Source organism: Cydia pomonella, chromosome 13 (assembly GCF_033807575.1).
Source record: "Cydia pomonella isolate Wapato2018A chromosome 13, ilCydPomo1, whole genome shotgun sequence".
Classification (NCBI taxonomy): Eukaryota; Metazoa; Arthropoda; class Insecta; order Lepidoptera; family Tortricidae; genus Cydia; species Cydia pomonella.
Window position 1 is genome coordinate 8,701,346 of NC_084715.1, and position 18,798 is coordinate 8,720,143.

Below are 18,798 nucleotides of genomic sequence, written 5' to 3' on the forward strand. Positions count from 1 at the left end.
TAAAGACTGGCCTTACGAGCACTACGAATGGGGGCAATACACGGGTGTCAAAATTGCATTTAGTTACATACCGCTGCGCTCAGTCGTCTGGCGAACTGCGCAGTGGAAACGCGTCACGTATAATTTTAAGAATCCGTAATTGTGCTGTGAAATTGTGTAAAAATTATTACAGAAAAATCTAATATAATTATATGTCTACTTTAAGTTACTGAATATTTATTATTATTATTATTACTTTGCACGGCGCGGTGCGGCAGTACACATACACAGACACATATTAAAGTAGACTGCACTCTCGCCTCCATAAATCGTGCCGAGCGAGATAGTTCGAGAGAGACCTCTGCTATTACCACATTTATTAAAATAAATGTAATTTTTATTGGTTAGATAGGTTAGGCTAGTTTATTGACTCACTTAAGAAGAAAAGTCCTTGTAAATGTTGACATTTAGTGAAAATCAAGCTTCTTTGGTTGGGAAGTATTTTGTATGTAATTAAAGAAGATTTTAAAGATTATTATAATGTAATGTTTACCCAGGTATTGGCTGTTGTATTTATAAATGTTATTATGTATTTTTCATGTCACTATATGCTGTTACTATAAATATTGTATTGACTTGTAAATGAGCTCTTGAAGCCTACTTGCGGAATAAATTTTTGAATTTTGAAAAATAATTTATTTATCTAACACATTTTAATATGTTTTAACTCCCACTTATTCCTACTTAATATTCTTAAGTAAAGTTAATAAATAAATAAATTATTTATTTCAGATCAAGTTGATCCATAGCTTGTTAGATACAGAGTATCTTAATGACTATCTATGTTAGTTGAACAATACAAAAAATAAAATACTTAATGGAAAAAATTGAAACTAAATACAAGATATAATAATATAATATCAATTGACAGGGGCAAGCAAGGCAAACAATCTGCTCTACTTGGCCCTGCCCATCACCACTTCAACCCAGTAGCGAGTGAGAGGAGAGTCGAGGTGCTCCGCCAATGCCCACAGAAGGTCATAATGAAGTACGGCAAAATGTATAATAATGACATTTATATTAATAAAAATAGTAGCATGGCTTGTTTAATTCAATTGTCACTTCATCGCCACGCTAAAGAAGAAGGGACTAAAGCGCCAATTACATCCACACTTCTCGATAACGGGCCCGAAATCAGTCCCGATTTCGGACCTGATAATCGTTCTCTGTTTTACGGAATATCAGCACATCGTTAACGATATTTGAAATGTAAACAATACTTTATCCCTAATTGCCAAAAATGTTCAATGTTTGTTTTTTTTTTGCATACGAACCATTTTTTTACATTTCAAATATTGAAAACGATTTGCTGATAATGGTGAAACGGAAAAATATTCTTTCTCGGCCTCGAAATCGGGTCTGATATCAGGCCTGATAAAGTGTGGATGTAATTGGCACTTAAGGTCTCCCTTGAGCCATTAGTCTAGACACGTTTTTTGGAGGCGAGAGTGCAATATACTTTCGCGTATATCTCTGGCTCAAAGAGACTTGATTGTATCTTTGCTCTGAACATCGGCCACGTAGTTTACGCAGTATATAACAGTTGGCGCTCTGTTTTGCTTAACGAGATTTTTCGGTCGGAATTGTTCGCATGGGCTTATCCTTACTTTTTTAGATCTATGTCCAAGTCTCTTTGCTATAACAATATTATACCTAAACTCACTCAACGCTGAAACGTAATAGCGCTCTTAAGAATATTATATGTTCGATTGATTCTTTTTCTAAACTAGCAACATTTTTAATATGTCAGTGTCACTGGCAAGTATCAATTTACGAATTTTCAGTGTTGCCAGGCGTACAATAATTGTCGTACACATACGATAATTTGGGCTCCGGTACGTTGTACGTTCCAAAGAGCGTTGTACACAAATGTACGATAATTTCAGCCCTTAGACGATGCCACCAAAAATGGAAGCAAATTATGACACTTTCCTTGAGAAATAGGCTACAATTAGCACCTTTTGGGTGTTCGGCTCCTTGATTTACGTAAAAAATGTCGAAATTTCCTGTTAATCGTTAGGATCTATCACAAAAATACACAAATATAAAACAGATTTTTGCGCAATTTAGACGAAAATTGCGTTTTTGTTTGATTATACATTGGATATGTAAGCTTATTTTGCAAGAAATTTTTAGAGTAGTGCCTTTTTGATAGGCGTACGATATTTTTTCATCGGTACGTTAATTTTGACACTCAAACACGATAATTCTCTTCCGCTAACCTGGCAGCACTGCGAATTTTTTGTGATTTTTAGCTATACTGACATTTCAACATAATCTAAACGTTTTATTGTTTACCGATAGTTTACTGTGAATGTGGGTTAAATTTTCTACAATTAATCCTAAAAAAATATCACAAAATCGTCAAATCATCATTCCATTACGTATACTATAAGTAATACGCGAATAAACTTATACGCCGGTGATTGGCATAACAATGTTGAAAAGTATTATTTCTGTGCTATCATGTCTTATTGTGGTTTCGTCCACGAAATTGTCTTGTGATTTTAACGTGAGACTCACACAAACGCTTCGTAATGAGGGATTTCACAGGTATAACTCGTAAATTAATACTTACATTATAAGGAGTCTTAAACTTATTTCATGACCGGAGTTGAAGAGTTCTAAGATGTATTTAATTGTGTGATATAAGTTGATTTCTATGAAAATGTCATACCTGCCAATAAAACCCGATTATTATTTATTTTAACTCATTGTAAAAGCCCTGTGGGAAAGCCCGACAGGCTTGATTAACTTTGATATATATTTGTGACATACAGAGGATGGTCTAGCCTAGTGGGTAGTGACTCTGCCTATGAAGCCATTGGGCATTTATTTGTGTGATGAACAGAAGCAGTAAGCGCATTATCGTTTTTCCTACATTCCATTGATGCATGCATTCAACACTGCGCTTATCTCATAAAACAACTGTGGGTAATCCCACGAGACTGTAAAGTCAGTTACCAATTTTTTCATGTGTTCTTACATTAAATAAGCAAATTTAAGTGTCTGTATGTCTGGCATAGCCTGCTTAAATAATGTAAGAACACATAAAAGAATTGGTTACTGACATTGCAGTCTCCTGGAATTACCTCTGTGCGCTTAAACTGTTGAAATGTCAACATTGCCAACTAAAAATAAATTATTTCAGGAATATAACATATGAAATAGTATTCAACGCAGATGAAGACAAGCCTCGTCGGGAACTGTTAGGCTGTGTTGTGGGTTTGCATCAGGAACTGCCAGCCGGAGTATTTGCTAACCCTGATGAGCTAGAGGAATTGAAGCAGGCGAATAAGGTAAAAGGTTACTATGAAGTAGTATAAGACAAGCCTCATTGGAAACTGCAAGATTATATTATGCTAGAATATAAGCTGGGGATTTGAAGAGGGCAAATAAGGTAGAGGTTGCTTTATGTGCATAATATTTGGTAAAATAAGTAAATGACTATGTAAACTTATAGCATTTGGATAAATGAATTATAATTTAATATTATATTTAATATCATTAAGGGGTCTAACATATTAAATTTCATTATTTTACCTTTTATCCGAGATTTCAGCTAGGTTGCACTATCTGTAGGCTGGCTTGTCAGCTAGTGCCACCTGGCTGAAACATCAGATTGGATAAAAGGTAAAACAATTAAATTTAATTGTGTTAGACCCATTAATATGTGTAAGAAACGCAAGAGCTTTAAGATATGTGAAGCATTCCACAGAAAGGTCTACTTGGTTGGGGATGTGACGCGTATGGCACCTACCTTAATAACCTGTACAAATTTGTATTATATACTGTCAAATTTAAAGCTAATTTGTCTTACATTAATCTTATTCCATTTCTTCGCAACCAACCATATGAGGATAGGCTACAGGAATTCGGCTTGACAACCTTGGAGCAGAGAAGGCAATGCGGTGACTTAATAGAAACATACAAAATACTTACAGAACATTACAATGTACCCGCATTGAGTGATATTTTCACTCGGAATATGTGTGACAGACTGAGAGGACATTCTCTGAAGCTGACATGGACGCAGAGTAGTAGGAACCCTAGACGACACTTCCTGTCTAATGTTGTGAAAGCATGAAACAGTTTGCCCGAATCCGCAATCATTGCACCCTCAATGAACTCTTTTAAAAACATACTCGACAAACATTTTATAAATGGACAAAACACAAGTGCAGGACATTGATGTGCACGTATCAGCTATAAGCTGCCTGTGCATTCATAAATAATAATAATACATATGTATGTATGCAGTTATGTAACGTTATATAACTTTTTATCCGTACTTTTTTTTCCGTACTTACTTATTAATTAACTAGGCAATAAGCTAACCCATCTGTATTTAAGGGAGTTTCCTCTGCCAACAAACTGTCTTACAGTTTGGCAGAAGAAAACAAAATTGTAAAATCAGGGTTTTTTTTACCAGAATAAATGTTTTTTTTTTTTTTTTATATAACGTTACATAACTGCTAATAATAATAGCCCTGGCACAAACCAGTGGTACTAAGTGCGGACCGCAAGGCGGCATGGGAAAGTACGGTGCTACACGGACAGTTCTACAAGGCCCTCACGGGATCCGACGTGGACCTGCTCGCGTTGGTGAACTGGTTACGATTCGGGGACCTCTTAGGAGAACCGAGGATTTTGTCTGTGCAATTGCGGACGAAGTTATAATGACGAACAACTATCAGAAACATCCTGAATGACGGTACGGTCGACATTTGTCGGGCATGCCACCGTCCGAGAGAGTCACTCAGGCATATCATCTCTGGTTGTTCCCATTTTGCTAACGGCGAGTACTTGCTGAGACATAATCTCGTAGCCAGAATTACTCACCATCAACTTGCTCCGCTATACGACCTTGTGGACCGCGAAGAGCCGTACTACAAGTACTCACCTGCGCCAGTTCTTGCAAATGGTCGTGCCACGCTCCACATAGGTCGAAAATGACGATGTAGGCGGCCAAAAATATTTTATTACATTTTTGCATTTTAAACACGATTTTGAAGTAAGAAAATGTAGTTTTATATAATTAATATTATTATTATTTATATTATGGCCATTTTTCAGTTATTTCAGTTTTTTTCACATTGCAGGGCTCCTCTTAGCTTAAATATTTTATATATTTATGAATAATACAATGTTAAGTTGGGTATTGATATATTTTATTATCTTCCATTATATGTAAATAATATAATATCTGCTATATATATATTTAGGTATACAAGTAACACATTACAGAAAGTCATATAAGTACACATAGGTTCTCATCTAATACTATTACGTTTAAGTGTATACAAAGGTTCATACAAAACAATATTAATCATCATCGTATCTTAAAGACAAATCATTTTATTGCTTTGGAAGCTTTCCTCGCTCTGCGCTGCGGCAGCTCTCGCTATATGTGGCTCAGCAGAAATCAATAGCTGCATAGTTTCTTGCAGAAATGATTTAACGCGAATTTTCTTTCTCGTACTGCTAAGTCAGTGCTTGTTGCGGAGTAAGGCGATCTGTTTCATTCGAATCCGCTTAATTAACTTTAGATCTATAACTTCTCTATTTACAGTGGAGCAAGTTATCAGTTTTCCTGCGTTTTGTTCTTTCACTAGACTCACTGAACGATTTGGACGGCCGACCGCGCCTGCAATGAGTTTTAATCGATATTTCAAATGTTCCTTCCAACCAAGATCCATTAGTTGTCAGAAATTTTTCCACTATACGACGTGATTTAGTCCATTTCTTTTTAAATTCTGATTTAAAATGTGAAAATGTATGCTTCATAGCCTGTTTTTCTTTGTCTGCGTCACTTGAGCATATAAGGAGATAATTTTCCAAGAAGTCAAATTTTTCTGTTATTGACTGGAATTTTGGTTCATTCATCTTGTCAAACAGATATTTTCGAGTCACAACTTTTACACCCGAGGTATTTGCTGAACCTATAACAACAGAAAAGCCATTTTAACAGTATTGAAAAAAACAACGTAATAATTTGTTATATCGTGCTTTTTTTTTGAAACTCGTTATTTTAAAAAGTGCTCAAAAGTGCTCCCCAATTTTTTCAGGATATATAAATAAAGACTTGTTTTATAGAATGCCATAAAAAAAATTACTCGGACGAGCTCGGAAGTATAGTATATTCACTATTGAATACAAAATTTACTCAAAATTTTAATTACGAAAAGGGTAATGTTTAGTGGGTTATATATATATCATTAAATAAATATTTATAATTCAAAATAGATTAAAATAAAAGAAACTTACCTGTATTTTTGATATCCATCACTTTCACTCACAAAAAAACTCCACAAAAATAAATAATGACTTAGAAATGTTTGCTTCGGATAAGAGTGCTATGAACTGCGTGTGCAACGAGTGTGATGACCGAGTTTCGAGAACCTCGTATATGACCTGCGAAACTGATAGGGGTAGTAATGGGGTGGGATTAAATCCGTGATAGTGTGGTGTTTTTCGAGAGCTAATTAGTTTTGCGATAAGCCTACTTTTAGAAAGTTGACTTTTGGCCGCCTAAATCGGGATTTCCGACGTATGTGCGCTCTATTGGGCTCGATCTTTGCTGATAGACCGATCGCAGTGCCGAACCGTGCTCGTCGACTTCACCATCCCCATGATGAGAATCTCGTGAAAGCCGAGAGGGACAAGTCCAGCAAGTACCTAGATTTGGCTCACAAGATAACCACCATGTGGGATGTTGACTTGACGATCATTGTTCCGATTGTCAGTGAACGGTCTCATAGCGAAGAGTCTCGACCAACACCTAGAGATACTCGCTGGGTGGCTGGATCAAGGGTCAGTCAGGTCAAGATGAAAGATAAATAAAGATAATAATAATATATTATCATGTCAAATATTGACTTCTACGCCTTATTAAAAGTTTTAAACAAACAGTGTCACATACGAAATGCTTTAAGATCAGCAATGTTTCAAGAAAGCCACTTGTTTCTAACTTTCAATTTACAAAGCTAAGCACACTAAAAGGTTCAGTAAAAAAGCAAAATTATTTTAACGAACTGGGTACAGTGCAATCCTCCTATCCTAGTTGACAGTGACCCTGTCAACAAAGCACGAGGTCCTGGATTTGAATAAAGGCATTTATTTGTGTGTTTATCATAAATATTTGTTCATGTATATGGTCGCCCAGTACCCATAGTACAAGCTTAGCTTAGATTGGGGCAAGGTTGATCAGTGTAAGATTGTCCCCAAATATTTATTTAAGTATTTACATATAATAAATATAATAAAAAGTCTCTTTATTTTCTTATCAACTACTTACAGACTTGGTATCATTTAGGTACATGCTATTAATCAATTAATATTGATAGCTTATTTTAACTAATATATGTTTCTTTTTTAAACTTATTTTAAGTGGTTAGTATATTTAAACTTAATTTTACGTTTATTTATTTTAAACTAAAAGTTGAAGGGAATATTTTTATTGGGTAAAGGCCTCCTCCAATTTGTTCCATTCGTCTCTGTCCTTTGCCTTATTTAGTCATCTTTGACCGGCTGTGGCTACTATGTTGTCGCTCCATCGCTTTTGTGGTCGTCCTGATTCTCTTTTTATTACGTACAATGTTTAATTAAAAGTGGAATTCATATACCTACAAGTTTCCTATTAAGAGAATATCCCCTGAAAGGGTATAAGCGCTAAATCTGGGTTCAGCAATTATTTTCTATAACAAGATGTATATTTTCCGCAAAGATATACAGGACTTATTTGTGTAGAATTTAATAAGCTTTAATGTTGCCTTACACCATAGTTTCATAAACAACGTATATTTAGAGTAAAGCGCGAATTTCTCCAGGATAGTACACGTTTTCCAAGATGGCTGCGATTCCTCGAGGTCCCCAAATGTCAAATGGTGTGGGCATGAAAAAGGGGCCTTTAAATTATCTACATACCAAATTTTAGGACTGTCCCAGAGATTTCGAGGTTGATCCTATTCCGATTGAGCTGTATGTGCAACTGTGTAAAATGGTCCTATAATATTTATTAATTTATTTTTTCTTAATAAAATTTCAGAAGATAAGAAAACTGTAATCAATCTTAATCTTAAGTAGATTCTCAGTATTCTTTTTGTATTCTAATATATAATTTACTACTCTCATAGTCAGATATAATATGTACACTATTTAACTTTCCAGCTATTTGTGGTATCACAAAACGTAATCAACATAGAGCTGCCGGCAGACCAGTCGAACCCGAGCAACCTGCATATCATGGGTCGGGTCACAGATGACCAGGCACATCTCTGGCTACCGGTCCATGCTCGGTACCATCAAGCGACTTCTGGAGGAGGGTGAGTGTAATGAAACACGTCAATGTAAAACAGCAACTGTTTATTTCCCATGAATGCGGGTACCATGTACAAATAATAACTACCCACAACATCTCCCCCAAAAGGAATAAAACCCAACACCAAAAAGTTATACAATATAAGTATCCAACTTTACATTATTTTCATAAACCTAGGCATGAACACAAGTAGATAGGAGTAGTCTTATAAAACCTAAATAAGAAATTACATTTCTAAAACTTGACTACAACAACCTCCTTCCCCTTAAAATATCGTTACATAAAAATATTTATATTCAATACTTATCCGTCTAGTTTACAAGGTTTCCTACTTACATACGAGAACACTCTTAAACGATCATGAAAAGACCTTATTTCATAGTAATAAGGGTTACAGATCATCAAGTAAGTGAGACTTCCATGGTAAATACTTAAATGGTATTCGTAGGAAGGCAACTATTCACTTGTTTTGTTGTTTTATCAGCATGTTAGATCTTTGTTGATACCCAAAGATATGACATACATAATACCTAATACTCCTTTACATAATTATGTGCAACATGACATGGTTTCCCCATATAGGTAGATATAGGTACAATACTTATAATACTTTACACACACAAAAAAAATGTCATCTGATATTACTGACTTTCAGAATAATAATAAGTAAGTACATATATAACATGCGATCGAAACATGTTTACTAACAAGACTCAGTTACCCCTTGTATTATAATTGAAAAGAAAATAAAATGAACTGTTTTTTATTTATTTGTAAATATCTAATATAATATAAATGTAGATTTAAGCTAGTTAAAATTATTTTTGATTAATAAGTTTGGCTCGACTACGAGTCATTATAACAGAAGGCCTGCTGCCGCTATCAACCTTATTGTTTACGACATTAGGTTCAGTTTTACATTCTCTTGTTTGACCTACTTCTTCGCACGCGTCCTTGAACTCGTCGTCGGCATCAGCTGGCGCTGGCTGCATCGAATCCGAGGACGGTGCGTTAGTACTAGTTTCGCACTTAATTAAATGGCGTCGATTGCGCCTAAACCTACCACCTAACTTATTTTCTATTATGTATGATCGGGGCGTTTCGGCGTTACCTACAACGGTTGCTCGAGTTCTCGCCTTTCCGTCTATACATACAACTTCATCGCCTGCCTTTAACGAAGAAAGTACCCTTGTGTGTTTATCGAAATATTCTTTTGTTTTTATTTGATTACGCAACATTGTCGAATGTTCTGATGAGTCAATTGGCCGCGGGGTTAATAACCTAGGGTGCACCGGGAGCTTACATTTAAGTTGACGACCCATCAGAAGCTGTGCAGGAGAGCTTAAACCATCCCTAGGAGTATTACGATAGTTTAATAAGGCTAAATAAAAATCCCCGTTTGTATTAATCGCTTTCTTAAGAAGAGATTTTATTGTCTGCACTGCACGTTCGCTCTTACCGTTCGACTGAGCATAGTTCGGTGACGACGTGACATGATTAAACCCCCATTGTCTAGCAAACATTTTAAATTCCCGACTGCTGTATTGCGTTCCGTTGTCACTAATTAGGGTTTCTGGGATACCATGGCGCGAGAAAACCTCTTTCATGCTTTGTATTACTACGTTAGATGTTATATTTGGCAAATTACATACTTCTATATAGTTAGAGTAGTAGTCTACTATTATTAAAAAGTATTTCTTTTTTAACTCAAATATGTCGGATCCGATTTTTTGCCATGGCAGCTCAGGAATCTCAACTGGGATCAGTGGCTCTCTCGCGGGAGCGTTTAAACTCTCCTGACAGGTGCGGCAGCGCTTCACGAACGCCTCGATATCCTGCGTGATGCCAGGCCAGAACACGACCTGCCTCGCGCGCCGCTTGCACCGGTCTATACCCATGTGACCCTCGTGGATAATTTCGAGCATTTCCGCTCTTAGCACTCGCGGTACTAACACTAAGTTGCTTTTAAATATTACTCCATCCACTATAAATAGATCTTCTCTAAATGACCAGTACAATTTTAATTCACTCACAACCTCAGATTTGTGATCTGGCCAACCTTTATTTATGTATTCGCTCAATTTTAAAAAATCAGAGTCACGTTTAGTTTCTTTTTTAATATGTGAAAGTTTGTTATTAGACATTGGTAAGCTATCCACGATTAATTTTACCTGACATATATTGTTTTTATGCACATCGTCACTGTAAAGATCCGGCAGCGAGGCACGAGACAAGGTATCTGGAATATACATGTATTTTCCTGGTTTATACGTGACATGTAAGTCATAGTGCTGTAATCGCAGTAACATGCGCTGCAAGCGTGCTGGGACAGACATTAACGGCTTTTTAAAGATACTCTCCAGGGGTTTATGGTCTGATTCTACCACTACCTTTTCCTTACCGAAAATGTACTGATGAAAGCGCTCGCACGCAAACACTATCGCCAGAAGCTCTTTCTCCACCTGTGCGTAACGGCGCTGCGCGTCGGTGAGCGTGCGCGAAGCGAACTCCACCGGCCGCCCGCCCTGCATGATCACCGCGCCCAGGGCGTCGCGCGACGAGTCTACCGACAGCAGCACCGGCGCTTCCACATCGTACAGAGCCAATACCCCCGCCCCACACACGACTGCTTTTAAATCTTCGAATGCCTTTTGCTCGCTCTGCTCCCATCGCCAGTCATTATCTTTTTTTAGCAAATTTGTTAACGGTGCCGCACGTTGTGAATGGTTTGGAATGAATTTAGATAGGTAATTCACTGCCCCCAAAAATCTTTCCAAACTTTTCCTGTCGTGTGGCGTCGGCATCTCTTTAATTGCCCTAATCTTGTTATCGTCGGGCCGCATTCCGTTTGCGTCGAAAATATGCCCTAAATACGTTACTGACCGTACCCCTATTTTACATTTCTGCTTATTAAATTTAAGATTAATCTCTCTAGCTCTATTCAAAAGCGCGCCTAGCCTCTCGTCATGCTCGCGCCTAGTTTTTCCCCATACGATTATGTCATCGATAAAGCTATCTACTCCCTCTAAATCTTCCAAAAGTTGCCGCATCTTACCATGAAACACTTCACTAGCACAATTAATACCAAAAGGTAAACGTAAAAACTGCCATCTACCGAATGGTGTGGCAAACGTACATAGGTCGGCGCTCTCGTCGTCCAGCTGTACGACCCAGAAGCCCGAGTTGGCATCCAGCACCGAGAAGTAGGTGGCGCCGCGCAAGCGCGTGGCCAGCTCGGTGAGCGAGGGCAGCTGGTAGTGCGCGCGCCGTACCGCCACGTTTAGCTCGCGCGGATCAAGACATATGCGTATGCCGCCGTTCTTTTTTGCGACTAAAACTAGGGGGTGCACCCATTGAGTAGGATGCGTTACTCGCCTAATTACCCCCATCCGTTCCATGTTTTTGAGTTCATCAGACAATCGATCTCTCAGGCCTAATGGGATTTTTCTAGTAGCGCTTATGACCGGCGGCACTGTTTTATCTACAACAATATGGTATTTACCTGGCAGACACCCTAAACCCGTGAATAGATCTGAATAATCATCAAGTTGTATGGTATTAACTCTTTTTACTAAACCCATATCTTCACATGAGTCTCGTCCCAACACGCTTTTAACTTTCATATCAGCAATAGCAAATGGCAAGTTATAACTTTTATTCTTATACCACCATACTAAGTCACAGATACCTTTTATTGGAATTTCGTGATTAGAGTACGACTCAAAATATGCTTCCGGCGTCTTCAACATATTTACGTCGAAACCTAGAGATATAAATCTATCAAAAGACATAACATTACAGTCTGCTCCCGAGTCGAGTTTAAAAATTTCAGACCCGTGTTCACAAAACAGCGTCTCCGTCCAACGCCCTCTACCACTCGAACTGGAAACCATGTCCATATAAAACGGTTCAAGTTCATCGGAATCGCTAGCCGCGGAACCATTTTTTTGTATTTCATACACTCGTTTCTGTATTTGTATTTCATACACCTTTTCCACGCATCAGCCCGTGTAGCGGGACCGCCCTCCATATTTAACTCCGGAGGTGGTCTGGCGTGTTCCATGTTTTAACTACACTAATAGCACTATCGTACACACAACAACAAGTTATCTGAGGTCGTACGGTGTTTGGGCACTGCACTTGCACTTATTTTTAACTGTTGCAGCATAAAAACGTTTAGAATAACTAACACCGCTGCCACCATGTAATGAAACACGTCAATGTAAAACAGCAACTGTTTATTTCCCATGAATGCGGGTACCATGTACAAATAATAACTACCCACAACAGTGAGTATAACCAGCAGCAAAGAAATATTATAGTAGCAAACATAGAGTAACAATTTGACAGAGGCCACGCCACTGACGAACAGCTATGACACTGCAATGGCGGACGGTTTCAATGTGTGCGAGTCACGAATGTATACCTAGGCAGATTGAGCACATTTTCTCTAGTTTGGTACAAACACCTTCCTAACTCGGTGATAAGGTTCAATTTCGTATGGCAAAAGTGGGAGCACCCTCCACATTAGCTACAACTTCATGGATTAATATCGTATTTTACGAAAGATAACGTGATAATTGATTAACTTATTTACAAAATATCCTGTCTCGTTTTTTCTTTGATTTGCGGATATTCTGGAATCTTACTCTTGGCCTTGGTCAGTTTTTAAAAGATAGGATATGTTGTCAACTGCTGAAATAACACATTTTTCTCGCTGACTGGAATTTTTTGAAATAATCAGTAAACTACCATTTATGATAGATTAGGTACTTCTTTTTTATAGTATGGCTCGAAACGAGATCTACCCTCCCAGGGTACACCTGTACTGTCCCGAACTTCTGCGCTGCGACGGGCCGACGACGCCTATGATCTTCACCTGCGAAGACGAGCCGAAAAACTGCTGGAACAGCTACAAGGAGCTCCCATACACCGTGGTAAGGCCTTTGGAACAATATGCGAACCTCGCGCCATAACATTTTTTTTATAAAGTTTTGATTAAAAAACATGGTGATGGACAAAGAAATCGTAAAGCAGGGTGAAGCACACAGACCACCTCAACTACTAGACTTATAGGGACCGTCCGCATTGGAGGGTCTGCCATCTTGTGGTCTGAATCGGAAACATAAATATGTACATTGACACTTCACGCCAAAGCTAAGTCAATACAAAAGCAAAAATATGAGAAAATAACTATCACAATATCAATAAAGTAATAAAATATTAATCAATCATAAAAATAAATGTTTAATTTCAGCTAACGGACACCCTGATATGGGAGGTGCCGGTGGGCAACACGCAGTACTACTACGCGGTCGCCGGCGCCACCGCGCTCGTCGTGGTCGCGGGGAGCCTGTACTTGCTCAAGTCTGTACACCAGTATAAGCGGCAGTGAGGTTAATGTCAATAAAGTTTTCGGCTAAAATGTAATTCCAGTTAACCCTGATATGGGAGGTGCCGGTAGGCAACACGCAGTACTATTTTTTTGCGTTAGAAATAAGGTAAGCGATTTAGACGTGTCTGTTTATTGAAAAACACTTTTGAAAAATAAGTCACGGCAAATATGTAACAATTAGAAAACATATACGATCATTTACATTCTGTTACTTTCATAAGTAATAAATAGTCACAGATTTTTAAAAAGTGTTTTCCTTTAAGATTGTTTACCTTTTTTCTAATGTAATATACACGAACTGGTTGCGGGCGCTGCCGCGCTAGTTATGGTGGCGGGGAGCCTGTACTTGCTCAAGTCTGTACATCATTTAGCAGCAGTGGGATAAATGCTTAAAAAAGTTTGTGACTAAAATGTAATTAAACTCAACTTTCGTTTAATAGATGGCGCTACGGAAGCGTCGAACAAAATGGACGGTTCTGACCTGCTGTGTAAGTGACGCCATCTATCAATAACTTGAATTTTGGATGAACGCGATTTGATACATAGTTCGTAAGCGATAAGACTTCAGGCAAATCATCATTGTCCGCCGGCTTAGCGATGCTCGTAACCAGTCAAATTGTTTCTAATTAGGAACGATTTCCGCTACATTCTTAACGCGAACGCATTATATGTAGATGTTGTAGGTCTTCATGTTTTATTTATCTCAGGTTTTTAACACCGTGACGACAAACACTATATCAAAGAGTTATTGATTGTGAAAAGATGTAAGGTCTAAAAAAAAAGGTTGGCAACTTAAACGGATTTACGCTGTACGGCGCTTTGTGTAATTGTCAAACATGACCACATTTACGGAACCGTATAGTGCCATTAGCGTCGTCTACAATAGCTGTCAAGTTCGAAGCACGAATATCTAAGGGCCACCCCACACTACCTAGTTGGTTACTAAATTCTGTTACTGCAATAATCTTTACCTAGATTAAAGTTTAAAGTTGAATAAACTATATATTAGAATGAAGTACACAAAATCAGGAATTACATATGACAATATCATTAAAAATGGCCTCCTCTGGCCTTGACACAGGCCCTCAAACGACGAGGCCAGTCATCAATAGTGGCACGCACGATTGTCATGTCTAATCATATTGATAACTATCATCCATTATATTGATAACTTTTTTTAGGGAGCTTCTCTTCACAGACATGTGTATTGCCAACAACTTTTGCTTCCGGACGGGGTTTCTTGCAATTCTCGCCTTCTCTGCCTTTATTAGAGCTGGGGTCCGAACGGTGCGTGGTCTTCCAGACCTCTTGCGGTCATCGAAGCTCTGAGTACTATTGTATCTATTAATTGTGTGATAAACAAATTGTTTGTTGATTTTTAGGTTTTCAAGCAACTTCAAAATCATGTTTGGCGGGTGCCCACATTTGTGCAACGCAATTACTGCGATAAGATTCTCTTTTAGGCCCCAATTCATTATAGATACGACGAGATAAGCGTTATGTGTGGTATATAATTATAACTCTGGGTTGGAAGGGCAGTCGCTTTCGTAAAAATTAGTGCCTACTCCAAATCTTGGGATTAGTTGTCAAGCGGACCCCAGGCTCCCATGGCAAAATGCCGGGACAACGCGAGGAAGAAGATATAATTTTATTATAACTCACAAATCCACCATATTATGTCATTTTTTTATTTTTTCGGTAGCATTTGTTTTAACGGAATTAAAGAGGTTGCAAAAAGAGTAACAGAACTTAGTAACCAACTAGGTAGTCTCCCGGGCGTCGGAGTCTAGTCAACTGTATGGCTGCTGCTCGACGCAACGTTGGCGCAACTGCGCAGCGACGCCGTTTTCCATAGCGCTGACTAGACGCCGTCGCTCAAAAGACTAGAGTGACACTCCTTAATAGACTCTGGCCACGCTAACTTTACACCTACTTGACAGTAACAATACAATACATTATAGTATAGGAGCGCCATAACGTAGCACTTGGTATGAAAACTTAGCGTGATCCGTTTTTACTAAAAATGAATCTGTGATTACACCAAAGACAATTTGAAATAGAGGTGGATTGGATTGTCACAAAATTTATAGCCACAGTAAATTTACTGCCATCTTTCGACACATGATTAAAACTTCTAGAACGCCATTTGACTTTGATCCTTAATCTTTTACTGATATGTGTTAAATTTGTTAAATATCATAAAGTGGCGCCATCTAATAGGTCATAGGCCAAAGGTATGGCGGCATCGTTTCGAGCGATGGCGCCACTAACTTTAGCCGAAGGCCGGTAAGATGGCGCCACTTTTTGATATTTAACAAATTTAATACATATCAGTGAAAGAATAAGGAATTGATTAATCCGTACAACTTGGTCAACTCTAGAACCCCCCCCCCCCTCCCCCTCCTTTGCGATGGACGCTTTTAGCCAAATTGCATTTTTTAAGCACAAAAATGTGTAAACTATAAGTAGAATAAACATTTCGTGGATGCAAATTTGTTGCCAAGTAAATTATCTATCGACTGATTTAGGCAAGTATTTTTTATTTATTTAATAGAATAATTCCGATATATGGCCCTTTGAAAAAAGCGTGGTTAACTGATGAACAGGTCACCCTACTATAATCGGGGACTAAGACTTATCATAGTGGACATGATATGAGCATGACATAGATAAAAATAAGTCTGATAGTATTGTATTTTTTTTAGTTCGACCTTAATGCAACGTCATAAGGTTGTCATTCTAACTCTTAGATTAAGTAGTTTTTATTAAATGTGATCTAGTCTGCATAAATAATATTCATTCCTAAATGTATAACAATATACCAATAAGTATTTAATAATCATTTTTGTAATAAATTATTATTATATCAGAAGAGTTGTGTTTGTTATTATTTTTCCATACTCCTCACTTCACTATTTGTAGAATTCTGTAGATAACCTATATTAAAATTACTTTTAACTATTTTTCATTAGATTAGACTAATTACTAATTAGATAAAAACTAGTAAAAGAATTGACAAACATTGATAAGCACGACATCTATCTATTTGACACAGAATCACCAACTCCATAACCGACATCAGCTACTGACTGCAGAATTAGTTTTCGTCATTCGTGCTAGATGGCAGCACCGCTTTTACTATTGATCCCGGTATTCCTACAGGTCCCAAGACTGAATGAAGACTAGTAAACGTACTGGAGCTTATATTTTTCTTTTAGTCTTTTTGGAATACTTTTGACGCTCGTGATAAGGTTACTTTTAGGTTTTACAACTTCTATGGGTGATGAAAAAGAACGTAACCATTAAGTACCTAGACGTTTGGTATTTTATGTAGAGTATCAATTTTGATACTAGTTTTGTATACCTGCGAATACTGCCTAGAAGATAAACGAAGGAAAAATCTTACTGACTTATCTTTATCTACAGTGGGTACCTACCTACTCCATGAAAATACTAAGAACAACGAAAACGGGAAATTTTGTTTGAAATTTACATACAAAGTAACTTGTTTTTATTGTAGTAGAAATGTAGAGTGTACCTAAGCGCGGTCTCGTACTAACCCAGCCGTAGGTATATTATAGAAGTGAACTGGTACAAGAAACTGGACTTGCCCTATAATATACTTGCCGTAATAATAGGTTAACCCTAGGTAAGCTATTTCTGGTAGATACTTACAAAAAAAAAACATAAAATAAATCTAAATTGTTCCTTTCAATAATATAAACAAAATTCATGAAGGACCTGTCAGTATGTGGATGGTCAAAGACAATAAATAATAACTAGTACTGCTTTTCACGTGTCAAAACCAGAAGACAAAGCATTAAAATCACAGGAATTTAAGCCATAAATCGCAAGGCGTAAGGTTTAATTCAAATTTGTAAATCTATCCGCACATCTAAGTGTGAAATCTTAAAAGTTATTCTGTAATGGCGTAAGCGCCACAGAAACGAAAGCGCTTTCATTCACTTTGGTACTGGGTTAATATTACCCACACCCTACATAGGGGAGGTTTATTAACCAATCGAACACATAAAGTGGTGTGGTTTTAATCTTACCGGGGGTTTTAATAAAAGTGGAATTACAAGCAGAGGTCAGACAGTGCCCCTGGGGGTTGTAAATTCAATGGTTTCCGGAAAATCTTTGCGTATAAAACAGTCAGGGTGAGTTTACTTTTTTTATGAAACGTGTGAAATTAAAAAAAGTAGTGGCATTTGTCTCTCGGGTTAAGATAATAAATAAAATAGAGTTGCACTATATGCCACTGAGAAAAGTCTTACTTCGCTGGAATCTACTTACCACGGTTCTAACCGTTAGCAAATCCCTGGGGATTTAGGGAACCATTGGAGATAATCTGGTCTAGCAAATAACTGACTCCTGCAGCAGGACCGTAAATAGATACTTACGCCTTAAGGAAATACACAGAGCCTTCAAAGTTGTATTGAAAGTGAGCCATTGTCACACGTAGGCATACAGTACAACTTCGATTATCCGAATCCTCAATTATACCAACGCTGCAGCCGTTCTTCAAAAACACTGTACTTTTCATAAGTTTGATCTCGTAACAAAAAATCTTTTGATTATCGGAACTTTTCATAAACCGAATAGTCTCGGTCCAAATTCATTAAGTTCGGGTAGTCGAGGTTCTACTGTACGTACAGCTTATTTTTACCCTACTGGCGAAACAGTGAGGGTTTAATTTGAAGACAAGTTTTATCGTGTGAATGTGATGTTTTTTATTTAATTTAGTAGTCATATTTAGGTAATCTAGGTAACCTCGTTTTTTAAATATTTTATGTAAGTAGTGGTTAAGTTAGGTAAGTTGTTATTTTTCTTGGTACATCTTACGAGTAATATTATAACCGCTGCCATACAACATACAATCAACCAGTGATCAAGTCCATTTCTCAGGTAGGTAGTTTACGCAGAGAGTAAACATTAAAGTTCGTTGACTTGTTATTGGAGTTGATGATCGATAGGTAAATGTTATGTATACACTACGTTAAGATCACACTGGTATGCAGAAACTGCTTAAGATTCAAGTCAT

At 37.6% G+C, this 18,798-nt stretch overlaps 1 protein-coding gene across 1 annotated transcript; it reads left to right on the plus strand.

Annotated features, from left to right (window-relative positions):
- Positions 1-2,265: 2,265 nt before the first annotated feature.
- On the plus strand, positions 2,266-16,032 carry LOC133524097 (uncharacterized). Its single transcript, XM_061859942.1, has 5 exons — positions 2,266-2,592; positions 3,191-3,338; positions 8,209-8,363; positions 13,146-13,296; positions 13,617-16,032. Exons 1-5 carry the CDS (start codon positions 2,477-2,479, stop codon positions 13,752-13,754), a joined length of 708 nt encoding a protein of 235 aa, XP_061715926.1. The 5' UTR covers positions 2,266-2,476; the 3' UTR covers positions 13,755-16,032.
- The last annotated feature ends 2,766 nt before the right edge of the window (positions 16,033-18,798 follow it).

Bases quoted from the DNA above. Each gene is read 5' to 3' on its own strand.
- LOC133524097 (XM_061859942.1), top strand. From the start codon at position 2,477: ATGTTGAAAAGTATTATTTCTGTGCTATCATGTCTTATTGTGGTTTCG. The intron at 2,593-3,190 runs GTATAACTCGTA...AAATTATTTCAG, and splicing joins CGTAATGAGGGATTTCACAG to GAATATAACATATGAAATAG. The intron at 13,297-13,616 runs GTAAGGCCTTTG...GTTTAATTTCAG, and splicing joins AGGAGCTCCCATACACCGTG to CTAACGGACACCCTGATATG.